We start from the raw sequence: 14,210 nt of genomic DNA, 5'->3' as shown, positions 1-14,210 counted from the left end.
AAAGACTCAAGAAGTACAGTGGATCACAACAAAACCCAATGGCCTCCTGAAATCGATCAGGATAAAAAACAGCAAATCCTGTGAAGCAGCCTTTGCTCTCTTCATCACCAGTAAACCAGAAAATGTGTACTATAAGATGCCTACCCTTTAGAAAACCAGGGCAGAGAAGTAAGTATGATTAACAGTTTGAAAACTTGAATTTTGAGGAAAAATTAAAAGATTCTGGGATGTTTAGCTAAAAGATGATTAAACGGCAAGTCTTCGGGCAAATACCAGGCTTCTTTGGTGGGGAGAGAGCAATCTGTTTGATGTGGCAGTAATGGACAGGACAAAAGGGAGTGAGGAGGCATAATAGCAGTGAGAAAGACTCAAGCTACACAGTATGCAGAATCATATACATAACAGCTGAGAAGTAAAGAGAGATTTTAAAAAATCAGCCAGACCAGCTTCTGCTAGATCAAAGTAAAATTCTCCTTTCTGGAAACAATGGTATGGATACATGGATTTTTTGTAACTGAGCAAAGCAGGATATTCTTTTCCTTGGATGTTACCAATTTTCTACTTGTCAAAATGGCCACAGCAACTTTTTGTGAATTGCATAAAAACACTCCTAGCCCACAACATCCATAACAGGATAGAACATATTTGTCTCTTACCTTTGAATCATGGCTTACGTAGCAAGAAATTGAATATATGGGGAAGTAAAGTCCATCATTGTATCCCAACAGCTTAATCAGAAGTCCAGTTACCTCCATAACCCTTCACAACTTAACCTAAAGATGCATGTCAGTCCTTCATACTCTATGCTAAAGTGGTAATGTTATGCATAAGCATTCATTCAATTAAACTCCTATGTACTTATATAGAAATATTTGCATGAAGCAATTAAATCAAAGACACATTTTCCATAGCGTTCACTCTACTTATGTAATACATTTCATCAGTAGCACTGGATGTGAATTAAAATGGCCTATATTTAGTTTTTTACGATTCCTCTTTTTAATTTTATCAGTCATGAAAATGTACATTCTAAAGTCATGCCGAATAAGCAACAGTTGTCAATTCATAAGCACTGTTTTATCTTTAATATATATATTATTTTAAATATATATAAAATGACACTCTTAAAAAGAACTTGGTGGTCTTTTAAACAGTCTCTTTTCATAGGCATAGCTTCATAGAAATCATTTGTACCGGTTCTGCACTATTTTTAGAACCAAGCTTAAAGCTGTTCCTTGGGGACAGAACTATGATAGTGACAGTCCAGGACAGTTTGCACTGCAACAGAAAATGCTTAGTAGAATACAAGAGGATAGAAAGGAATGTGAAAGAAGTTGATGGAAACTATAAACCCATGAAAGGCAAACAAAACAGAAACCTACGCTGATAGAAGGAAATTTTAAAGTTAAAAGCAAGAAGTGTATCATAAAACAAGGAAGCAGAGGACTAGCTGCTCTGTAATCACAGATCAGCCTCTATGTATAGGGGCGGGGTGGGCTGGACTTTACTTTAGAGCTGTGGTATTGTCAGGTCAGAATGGAGAAATCACATTCACCATTGTGTGGCAATATCAACACCCAACTTTGTTAATTTTCCTGAACAATCTAAAATGGCATCCAAGCTAGAACGCTGTAAGCAAGAAACCTTGGTTAGAGATTGCTATAGCTAGGTGCTACATCTAACAGAGAAGATATGTTGACACATATAGCTGTGTATATTGTACCAATCTGTCTTTAAAAAATTATAACATTATCTCAGTAAAGGTCACTGAAAAAAACACACTCTATTGCTGTAGCCTCATTGGCTCTTGGAAGCTAAAAATAATTTAAGAGGCAAATATCAAGATAAAGCTAAGGTCAACTTTTCTAGAAGAAAGAACTAAAGAACTAAAATTCAAAAGGCTCACTAGCAGATACAACTGCTGCTGAGCCTTGTTTTTTCTCACTTTGAGTGTACAGGCAACTGCAAGGACAGAGTTTAATTTCTATGTTTAATTACACGTTCTTAAAGATGACTGGGCATTTTCAAGGGTGTAATTTTTTGAAGACTAGCCTCAGAGAAATAAAAACTGCAAGGACCACAGAAAACAGATTTCTCTTATTTTCAGAAAGAATGTGTTATGCTGAGAAGGAAGAATAACTAAAATCTGAACAGGACTATCTGAGTCATAGTCAACGCTGACTGCATCAATTTAGCTCCACTCCAACATTCTGATTACTACAAAATAATTGTCAAATTTATTTTTAACTCATATTTGTACACACTTGACCAGGATTTTTTTCAACATCACTATGAATCAAATATATATTAACTTTGTAAATACAATTATGCTTATTCTCTTCTTAAAGCAATGTGCACCTTCATGGCACAATCAAATCTCCATGCTACATACTCAGAGACCAGCAGGTCAGTCATGTGCAGTGCTCTTCTTGATCTCAAATAAAAATACAGAACAGTTTAAGCCAATACTACGACATGCCAGAACAAAAAACACAGCAGAGGAATTAAGCAAAAGCAGAGAGGCAAAAGGTACTAAAAGAGGCCAAATGATCCAGACTCCATTGACAGTAGTAGTTGATATCACCTGAAAAAAAGGGGCTGCAGATCAGCTCCTGCAAGCACAGCTTCATGAAGCTGGAAGGATCACCAGAAAGGGCTGGGCGTTTTCAAACAGGAGAAGAGCACCTAAAAGCTAAGGTATCTTACTACAGTAGGCTGGATGCTCTTGTCAGATGGTATAATTTTTTGTTCTGTTTACCATTACAAGGTCAAGATTTAAAGAATCTAAAGCAAAAAGAAACAATTAGTTATCCAAACAGTCTCACTCTGCTCTGGTGAGGCTGAACCTTGAGTAGTGTCCAGTTTTGGGCCCCTAAATAAATGAAGGACATCAAGGCCCTGGAGAGTGTCCAGAGAAGGGCTACAGAGATGGTGAAGCGCCTGGAACACCAGACCTATGAGGAGCGGCTAAGGGAACGGAGGTCATTTGGTCTGGAGGAGAGGAGGCTCAGGGGAGACCTTACTGCTCTCTACAAATACATGAAAGAAAGGTGTGAGAAGCTGGGGATCAGTCTCTTCTCACAGGTGATAGGACTAGAGGGAATGACCACAAGTTGCACCAGGCGAAGTTCAGGTTAGAAATCAGGAGGCATTTCTTCTCAGAAAGAGCAGTCAGGCATTGGAACGGGTTGACCCTGGGAAGTGGTGGAGTCAACGTCCCTGGGGGTGTTTAAGGAAAGTTTGGACCTGGCACTTAGGGACATGGTTTATTGGGTGATAGTGGTGGTAGGAGGATGGTTGGACCAGATGATCTTCGAAGTCTTCTACAACCTTAATGATTCTATGAAATTCTATATTCTATATTTCTATGAAAGATGACACAAAAATATCCAAAAACTAAAAACAGAAAACATATCTAATTCTGTTTTTGCTTACTTTTGCATAATTGTGTGGCTTCATGCATATTGTTATCAGTTCTTGTATAGCTAGGAATTACAATTTTTGATGCTGTGTATAATGAACTACTTATGACTTGAGCCTAATAATACAGCATAAAGGAGTATAGGTGTGGAGTGATAGAAAAAGTCTTGAAAGTGAGGGCGAGTGCTCTAGGACAATCAGCAACTCAGCAACCAGTAGTTAGGGATAATAATGCAAACTTAGACATGCATCAAAAACTATTTTTGAGGTAAAAGAAAAAAGAAAAAGGACAAGGAATAAGTATGTAACATACTACACCAAATATGATAAAATCGAACTTAATGCAGAATTGATGACAAGATTTAAAAAAGCAAGGCATGAAGTTTCAAAAAATTGATAAAATTGAGTTCAAGTGGACTCAAGCACAAGAAGGAAGAAACCATCAGCATTATACATCTCCTGGTAAAGAGGAGAAAGAAACCCTTGTAATGCTTCCCCAAGCAAAGACCCAAAGGTATCAACTCATCATGTCGCTACTCGGTGTAAAGCTGTAAACTTTTGCACCCTGCATTGCATCAAAGGGTAACCATAACATTAGTATATAAGGGGTAGATACTAGGAATATGTCTTTTTATTATTATTATTTATTTATTTATTAGCAACAGCTTTAACTTTAATTGTTAATGAGTTTGCTTTTGTATTCATTAGGTAACTCAATGTGTTAGTGTTATCATAAGTACACAAACAATAACTGTTTGTTGTGTTTTGCTTAAACTGATAACAGTTTTAATTAGACTAACAATAAATTCATAGTTCCAGATATAATGAGGTTCTCTTTTTTTGCCCACAATATCATGAGCATGACACCATCACAGAGACTTTGAGAGCTGGAGCCTATTGCTCCATGCAAAGAAGGCATCCCTAATGCAAATGTTTTGGGGACCAAAACAATCCACCTCACTGAAATGTGTGAAGGAGTTTCCAGGCAACCACAGATTATTCGGATGATATTTTTAGCTGTTTAGAAAAGGTCTGTAAACATTGGTTCCTTGACTTATCAAACCAGGTTGGAAAGCTTTACAAAGAATACAGGGGAAAAAATATTGTCTCTAACAGATTTAAATATAGTTGATAATTCAGTCTTATTTGAGAAGTTACTTAGCAGTCAATGCCAATAAGCTCTCCTCAGTTAAAACCAGTTAAGATGTCAGCTCCTAGTTAGCCTGGAGATAAATGTTAAATTCAGTGACAAGCTGGTGCAAGATGTGCTAACCTTAACAACGTAGCCTTTGGCATTAATCCTATGCTTTCTTAAACAGATGTCATTCACCAGTTTTTATAGTTTAATAGCTGTTTGTCTCACCAGGATTTTTGTTGTTCTTAAGCACTAAGCAAATATACAGTGGCTTCTTGAATTGATCTTGTGTGAAGTGGTTTGTTTTTTTGTTTGTTTGCTTTTTCAAACATTTTATGAAATAACTCTTCAGTAAGTTGAATAGTTCTATAGTGGACCTTTCACAAGATTTGCATAAATTATACTGAAACCAAGCACCTCCAAAATATAAACACTCTTTTCCTTACCCTTCCTATGGGTACAAACACATTTTGAAAACCTAATTAGTTTCATTCTGCATATATGATTATATTGTTTGTAAGCAGTGTAGATTTATATAACTCTACCATCATACCGAAGAGTAGCATAAGATGGTTTAAGCTATTTACCACCAATGGTAGATGAGAAAAATGTTCCAGAATAACAGTTCAAAGACCTGTTCAAAATTCTTAGAGTTCTTCTTACACAGCTCTCTGAGTTTAATATTCAGAATAAAACTGCACAGAATACATTTATTTCACCTGTGTGATATTAGCTCTTTTTGGGCTCATAGATTTAAACAATTTAGTCAAAGATCTCAAAGCTTAAGGTTTCTGGCATTAGTCAAACATTACTAAATCTCTTACACATGCTGGCGGTCTGTCTCAAAGTTTTTAAGGAAGAATCATTGCTACAGCAAAGTTGTTGTACCACTTATTGAAAATGATGCAGAACAGAAAATGGATTAAGTTAGTTGTTAAAATGTTAGGGAGCTGCACTAATGGAGAACTAGATCTGGTGTTTCTAAGGCAAGCAAATATCAGTACAGAACTTCTGACATTCTGTGATTCAATACCAAATTTAAGCAAATTTGAGAAGTTTTTTAGGTCAATGAAGGACTTTCTTCATCATCAGGAAAGTATCACTCAGTCTCTAATCTATTCTGAATTATTGGTTCACTTATGTAAACTACAGTGTTTACTGAGAATTGTGCATGTCCACTTTAAAAAAAAAGCAGGTTGAAAATCAAGATAAATTATATGAAAGGGATTTCAGAGCAACTCCACTTTCCTGAAGTTGAGGTGTCACTCCTCTGCAGGTTAAGACAAACTTTTTGCTATAATTTGCATAACATTCCCTGTAGAAATCATTTGCTGTGATTTTTTTTGTTGTTCTGCTGATGCTTTTCCCAATTAAGGTATTTAATTTCTCCTGTGAATTTCAACAAATTTTCTGTAAATTACAGATATTAGTCAGAAAATATGACAACTGGCATCCAAACAAATGACAGGATAACAGGAGTCTTGTATCTACAGCAACTGAACAGATTTCTCCTTGAATACCCTGGCAATAAAATAAAAAGGAGCTCTGCACAATATGGCTATCCAAACAAAGTCATTTTAAATTAAATGAAAACAACATTTTCCCTCCTTTTCCCCTGTTTCAATCACAGATTTAAAATGTTTCAATGATGCAAGATACAACTATTTAAGACAAATTGAAAGGAGACTTAGATTCTCAAAAGTATCTGCAGCAGAATTTGCTGTGCAACCTCATAATCAGAAGTAAAGTCAGAGTGAATATAGAAGACAGGAGAGTTTTTCAAGGAGAAACTAGAATTAACTACATAAATGAGTTCTCATCAGACAAGATAACAGTTGTTTATAAATATTGAGGAACTTTAACTTTAGACAAAAGGACAACAGGGAAAAATTATGTCTAGGAGGTTTTCTTGACAGAAGTAATGTAGCATGATGGTTTATAGAACTTGTCCAAGTACCCAGAAAGTTGATGGTGGTTGTGATTGTTAAATTAATACAATCAAATTTTTTTTAGAAGTTCATATGGTAGGGTTCTTTACTAACACTCCTTTGTTTAGTAATACTACAGCTGATTTTAGTTAGTACCGAAATCCCCAAAAAATCAATAACCAAGCCAAAAGTCCATCTACGTGTTTTGGTTTTGTTCTTATCTGTAACTGAAACTCAGTATAAATTGAGAAGAGACCCTCTGGCACATGAAGAGTGAAATAACGTAGAGTAAGGTGACTCTTTTCATGAATTACCCCTCTAAAGCAGGTCAGGCAAATCACAGTGGCTGATCACCTCCACTGATTATTGATCTCCTGCACAGATTATTTTAAGGGCAGCTGAAGATAATTAGCTTCAACATCAATGTCTGAAGGATCACAAGCATCCACAACACCAAAGGAACCAGAATGAGATCAGGCTCATAGTGTGAAGACAAAACCACTCAGCAGAAACACAAAAAGAAATGATTGCTCCCTCAGGGTTTATGATTTATTGGCATCATAGAGATATGGTGGGATAGCTCCTATGACTGGAGTGTTGGAGTGGAAGAATGCAGGCTCTTTGGAAAAAACAGGCTGGGGAGAAGAGCAGGGTGTGCTGCACTCTATGTCAGTGACTGCTGGAGTACAGGGAGCTCTACCAGGGGATGGGTGAGGACCTGAATCAGATTCTCTAGGTAGAGAATCTAAACTCAGGGGGAGTGAGTGATGCACAAGAGGGCTGTGCAGCCATCCAAAGGGTCTTTGTCAGGCTGAAGAGGTGGGCTCACAGAAATCTCATGAAGATCAACACAGAGAAGTGCAAAGAACTGCACCTGGGGAGAAATAACCCGAGGTACCAGTACATGTTGGGGGCCATCCAGCTGGGAAGCAGCTCTGGAGAAAAGGACCTTGGAGTCCTGGGAGACACCAAATTGAACATGAATCAGCAGTGTACCCTTGCTGCTAAGGCTAATGGTATTTTTGGCTGCATTAGATGAAGCATTGCCAGCAGGTCAAGAGGGTCAAGAGAATTGATCCTTGCCCTCTACTCGGCATTGGTGAGACTACAGCTGGAGTGCTGTGTTCAGTTCTGGCTCCCCTGTAGAAGAGAGACATGAACATGCAGGTAAGAGTCCAACAGATGTCCACGACAATGATCAAGTGACTGGAGCACCTCTCCTATGAAGAGGTTGAGAGAGCTGGTACTGTTTAACATGGAGGAGTCTCACAGGGGAATCTCATCAATGTTTATAAATACCTGAAGGAAGAATGCAATAAAGATGGAGCCCAGTGGTGCCCAGTGCCAGGACAAGAGGCAATGGGCAGAAACTGGAACACAGGAGGCTCCCTCTGAACAGGAAGCACTTCTTTACTGTGTAGCTGACATAGCACTGGCATAGGTTTCCTGAAGATGAGACCAAAAGAATCATAAAATCATAGAATATCCCAAGTTGGAAGGGACCCATAAGGATCATCAACTGCACAGAGATCACAGTAGCTCAGCAAATCACTGAAATGATTAAAACCAAACCAAAGAGAAAGGACCTACCCCAAAGGAAGTAGCTTATAAGTTGATATTGTCTATTCTGTCTGAACTGGTCAATTTGAGCATCCCTTAACATAAATAAATAAATGTTCTAGATTCTATCCCAATAAAAACTTGTTTTATTTTACTTTAAAAAAAATCTTTTGTCTCTGTAGGGGAAACTCGTTATAGTTCAAAGCTCTAGACATGCCTGCCTAAAACTTGAAGTCAAAATAGGAGCCAAGTAGAAACATCAAAGGGGCTTATTTTCCTCTCTTGTTATCTTTTCTCAGATGCTTTACTAATGATTTATCAACAAAGTAATATCCCATAGGAACAGAATGAAAGTACTGTAGAAATCTAAAGTTTGCCGTATTTGTTTATTTAAAGTCTCCATATTAATCTTTCCTATTTCATAGAATTAGACCAAATAAACTGATGAACAGGTAAAAGAAAGCTGAATAGGAAAGTGTTCTGCATTTTAAAAGAGAGTTAAGTATGCAAATTTTATAATTTAAATTAAAACGTCAGTTCCCTCAAATTATATCAATGATTCCAAGTTCATAATGGAAAATTGTATCAGGGCTGGGGACAGATAAAGAATTCTATAATCTTTCTAATTCACTCTTCCAAATGCAATTAAAAGTTATTAGATTTCTAACACTTAAGCTTCTGTATAAAACATTATTCTGTTAGGAAATTAAACACTGAACTACAGTCTCCTTTCATTTTTATGCAAAAAAAATTATTGAACAAATTTAACCAAACCACGAGAGTACAAGTGTTGTATTTTAGGAAATTTATTTGCATGCACTGGAGGACTAAAATCCATAGCAACTCATAGCAGCACTATCTTCAGTAATGATAAATAAGTGGCAGCAAGCATCAAGACAGTGGAATTCAGGAGTCAACAATGAGACCTTGGTATAAGTCTCTAGGTTCCATTAAGTATTATTAGAAATTATGCATATGATTTAATAACACTTTTTCGTTAATCTGACCATCTTGCTGTGAATACAGAACAGGGGGAAACTACACAGAACACATACAGCCCATGTTTACTTTCAAGGTTACAGCTGAAGATCAGCTAGTGAATAAAAGAAACCTGAGCTGCCAACCATGTCATTTTTTTTTCATTTATTTTACTGACATGAAGTAGGACAAAAAACAGTCATCATTTATTAGATTTCTTCTAGTACTCCAACTACCTTGCAGTTTTGAAAGAATATCTTATCAGGGGCATATGCAACCAGTGCTATATGGTCTTTACTGACTGAATGTGGGTTTTCAAAAACACTTTTAGATGATGGGTTTACTTCACAAAATCCTACGTGGTTCAGTGTCTACTTATCTGAGGCAGAAAAGTAAGGGTGAAAATTGATTTCTTAAATTGCTGGTGTGAACTCCTTCCTTACATTGTTAGCCACAGTGACTTCAAATGCCTTCAAGTGTCTCCAATTTCTGCTTCTTCCTACACTTTAGTAAAGTTGCAGTTTTGTGCTTATAATGCATCAGTACAGCTTTTAACTTCTTAGCAGCCAATATTATTTATTGGATTAAATCACCCATCATGATTTATCCATCACAACAAATACTCTGGAACAAGGAAGTTGACACTGCAGCTCTGCCACTAGTGTCACTGGCTGACACCCCTTTCCTCAACCTGATTGCCACTGTACAGCTAGAACTAGCCCTATACAGCATAATAAAAATGCATAGTGTAGTTCAGTCAATGCTTTATTCATTATGAGTTATTCTTCTTCAAGACTGTTGCATCTTTCAGTCACTGGATGTACACAGTGGGGGGTTCAGATGGAAAGAACAAAAAAAAAAAAAATCTGAAATTCTGTATATCGTAAGTGCTCAGCAGCCAAAAATATATAGTTAACTTTCATAGGCCAATGCACAGGCAGGTTTTATGACTGCCCTTCAGTTATATGTGAATTTTAATTTGGTTCTATTTTTAGGACATGTAGAACATGGCCACACATAGATATACATATAACTGTATAAAACTCCACACATGTAAGTTTAGGCTTAAAAAGCATACACGTAGCTCTTTTTATTTCACACATATACACCGTCTTCCTGGTTTTAATTTGGGAAATTATTTATTCTGGTGATAATAAATTATAAAATAAATTATTTATTTCTGGTGAAAATTCTGGTGGCTGGAAGTCATAAAAAGAAATACCTATACCGAAGAAATAATGCCAGAATACTTTAATGTCCTTACATTGAACAATTTCTGATCTCCATGATGAATCTTTGTCATTTATTCATATTTACAGTGAAACCATGCCAAGGTCAAATTTGCTCATTCTGTAATGTTTACCCACCTAGCTAATACCGGGAAGTCAGAAAAATGAAGTCATGAGCTCTACCTGCTGCTCCTCCTGGGGTGATTGAGACGTGACTGCATTTCAAAAACCTGTTCTGAGAAACTGCTATTCTGATTAATCTGGTGAAATTGTGAGGCCAGGAACATACAGAAAAGAGCTTTCTGAACTGACACAGAAGAATCTTACAGTTTGGCTGTTTTTGTTGTTGTTGTTGTTTTTAACTAAATACAACAAAACTATGAAACTTACCAAGATCTAGGTAGACACCAGGAACAAATGAGTTGAGAAAAAACATAAGAATAACACATCCCAGCACAGTCAGGCATTTGATGAGAAGGATTTTGTCTGTTATTCTGTGCTGTAAAGAGGAAAAAGAACTGAGTAACTGTATTAAAGAAAGAGCTATCTATTATGCATTAAGTTCAAAAGAACATGTGTGAAATACAAACTGCTGTTCCTGTATTGTATATTCTTCTTCAGCATAAAAGACATAAATATTTAAATTGAAGCATTTCATGCACACTATAACTTGAATAAGTAAGAACAAATGCCCAATGTGAAGCTAAGAAATGCAAGCAGCTGACAACAGCTGAATACATCCAGCATGTGTTCAACTAAACTTAGCAAACCGTTATTACATAGTTGTATGGTTGAAACACAGTTTCTACTACAGACAGAACTTCAGGTGCTCTGTGGTTCCACAGCCCTGGACAAAATCACCCTTTGTTGCAATTACTCTCTGAAAACCTATAACCCAGCCTAGGGGCCAGATCCATATGCCTCCTGTGCAATATTCAAGGACATGACAATCCCTAATCCCTGTGCAGCTCCTATACCCCTGTGCCCAGGCCCTCATGCTCTCACCCTCAGACCCAGCCACTTTCCACTGTGCCCCTGATTCTCTGATCTGATCTCACCTTTACCACCAACCCAGGGAATCACCTTCTCCCAGCCTCAGTATCTCATTTCCAGTCTCTTCCACACAGTTTAAAGCTCTACAGAAGTACAATTAAATCTTTATTCTTTAAGAAGTTCATCATTTATGCAACGTTTTAGAAAGAGTGTAAAAACTAATAAGAAAGTCCTGTTGGCCTTGTTCTGTTTTGGTATGACATATAGGACAGAGAGGTGCCAGCCAAGGACATGAGTTCCCAAGCACAGGCCTGTATTCATTAGTGCCAATGACATGGAGAGGACGTGACATTTAGACATTCACATTTAGTTGAAATTAATCCCTCTACAGAGTAGACATCTTGTCAGATTCAGCTTCAGCATAAAAGACTTAAGCAGCGTTAATGTGTGCACAACAAAGAAAAAAGAATTCATGCAAGTGGTTTATCTATACTTGAATAATAAAGCAGGCGTGTCACAGACAACGTAGTAAATTAGAGTTGGTATTAGGTACATCAGCAAGAGTGTACTCTACTGTTATGCATCATGGTTATAAACAACCTATTGACACCTCCTGGGTCTCTCTGGCCATAGATTAAAATTTTAAGAAAACACTGCTGAATCATTTATTTATCCTTTAAGCAACCTTTTTCTAAGGAACATAAGTATAAAACCTGACAAATACTCGCAATGTGGTTCAGTAACCCTGTTCAGCTGAGGCCAGCCAGCCTGCCTGCCAGCTTTTCTGCTATCATGAGTGTTATTAAATTTGCATTGGGTTCAAAAGACTCTCTCCATACAAAGGTAAGGTCCACTTACACTGATACTGAGAAGAACTGCCATCTACTTACTTTTTTCTGAAGTTCCTGAATATTTGTTTCCCAGTTTTTATCTTCTTGTGAAATTTGCCTGAAAGAAAATGACACCTGCTTTTTTCCAGTGTGAAATTAGAGCTCTGCCAAGAGTATTGGAATAAATCCCTCTCATCACAACCAGATCATCCTTTTATCCATAAGGAGTATCTCATACCAAGAAGGAACTGTGTGTGACGTGGTCAGTAGCAAAATTCCAGTGACAATTCACTTAAGAGCCCACTTTTGTAACAAGCACCACTAATACACACCCAGTTAAGTTCATGAAGAGTGCCTCAGGCTTGGAAGGAGCAAGCATCCAGAGTATGAACATGTGCGTATATAGGAGCTGGCTACATGCAATACGTAGTTCCCTTAATAGTTTCAGAAGGTGATGTGTGCACATAAGCGATAAAATAAGGGTCATGTGCTAACAAGTCAGAACACATACGTGTTACATTTGCATTTTATAATGAAGTTTTTAAGATCTGAATAACTTCATTGTGTTATCAGCATAGTCAGCCCTCCAGCAAAAGGCTGTAGGGGTTGCAGTTTGGGAGCTCTGATGTTGATACTAATGACTTTTTACATTGCTGTAAATGTACTTGTGCTGGAGAAATCCTGATTTTCAAATTAAATGTACAATTTTCATGTATACGTCAGAAAATTCCTCTTTGAGTACTGTAAACTCAATGTTACTTTTTTTTTAAATTGAAATAACAAGCTTTTTTGTCACTCCATTCAAAGTGCACAGTATCATCAAAAATTATGTAAGTAAAAATTATTACTGAAATGGCTTAAGAAATCTTATTTACATTCCCTTGTTCACACTGTGTATTTAATTAACATGCTTATTAATTTAAATAAATAAATAAATAAATAAATAAAATAAAGCTATTTCATTTTCACTTTAGTCAAGAGTTGATTCAATTTAAGAGAATTTATCACCACTATTCTCAGACATCAAATTCCATTGCATAACAGCTAGTTTTGCTGGAACCTAAACAAAATACGGTTAGAGTTTTGTTAGTCTTAATTCATAAAAACTTCATTTCTATACATAAATGGTTAATTATGCCTATGTTCAGGTTAACATTGATGACTTGATAACAAAATAATTTTTAAATGCAGTAAATCACTAAAGGTATGTTTCTCAAACTCAACAGTTCACTGAAGAACACTTGAATTTTCAGCAGAAAAGAATTTGCAGCATTTTTCTAGTATTTGTAGTCACTACAGCAAGGAAAAACATAATTAAGTATTTATGATATTTTTAAAACAAAAGCTATGTGAAATTTCTAGGCCTTTATATTTGGGTCCTATTGACTTATATTTTCCAAACTCTACACATTAGAGTTTTTTCTGAAAATACTGAGGCTGAGGGTGGCTCTTCTTATTTGCCCCGATACACATCTGATAAAAAGACAACTAAGAGTATAGGTCTCATCCCAGTGAAGACATTAGCAAAGCCACAGTATCATTTCCAGCTGTAGGCTGAGATGAGCAGGAGCTCCATGTTGGTCCAACAAACCAGCCATTTCTACAGCTCAACGCATCAAGAGTGGGAGCAAGGGAGGTGGCACATGCGGGCACCCACTCACCTGTGGAACGTCCTGAGCTTCTTCCTCAGGAGCATCTCCAGAGTCAGCACCTTCTGCATCAAGAGGCATTTCACAGCAGTCTCTTCCCTGCTGGCAGGGTTAATGCGCTGTGCAGTCAACCTCCAAACATAGATCTCATGTTTCAGCTCTAAAAAGAAGCAAGATTGCTTATATTAAAGCAGATGCAATGTGTATAAAACTGGAGACCCACAAAATATGTGTAAGGTGTTCTGGACTTAAAGCTCTTAAAATAATTGGAATGGTTTTCCAACAATTTGCCACTTTGTGAAAGCTGCTTTTACCATTCATTTTGCAGAGCTGAAGGGAATGGAAAATAAATAGGAACATTTCAAAATTTTAAATAAATTAATCTCAAAGTCATTTTCAAAAGAAAGAAAGAAAGAAAGAAAGAAAGAAAGAAAGAAAGAAAAAGAAAGAAAGAAAGAAAGAAAGAAAGAAAGAAAGAAAGAAAGAAA

The 14,210-nt window shown here is 36.8% G+C and overlaps 1 protein-coding gene across 1 annotated transcript in view; it reads right to left on the bottom strand.

Moving 5' to 3' along the window:
• The window catches only part of OCA2 (OCA2 melanosomal transmembrane protein), a 206,399-nt gene that overhangs the window by 77,292 nt on the left and 114,897 nt on the right, over positions 1-14,210 (bottom strand). Inside the window, exons 16-18 of the mRNA XM_035315178.1 lie at positions 13,735-13,882; positions 12,134-12,191; positions 10,641-10,749 (exon numbers count right to left, since the gene is read on the bottom strand). Of these exons, the coding sequence (XP_035171069.1) occupies positions 10,641-10,749; positions 12,134-12,191; positions 13,735-13,882 (315 nt within the window). The remainder of the gene's footprint in view (positions 1-10,640; positions 10,750-12,133; positions 12,192-13,734; positions 13,883-14,210) is intronic.

The sequence above is a fragment of the Oxyura jamaicensis genome, chromosome 1, assembly GCF_011077185.1.
Source record: "Oxyura jamaicensis isolate SHBP4307 breed ruddy duck chromosome 1, BPBGC_Ojam_1.0, whole genome shotgun sequence".
Taxonomy (NCBI): Eukaryota; Metazoa; Chordata; class Aves; order Anseriformes; family Anatidae; genus Oxyura; species Oxyura jamaicensis.
This window is presented reverse-complemented; position numbering and strand designations above follow the sequence as displayed.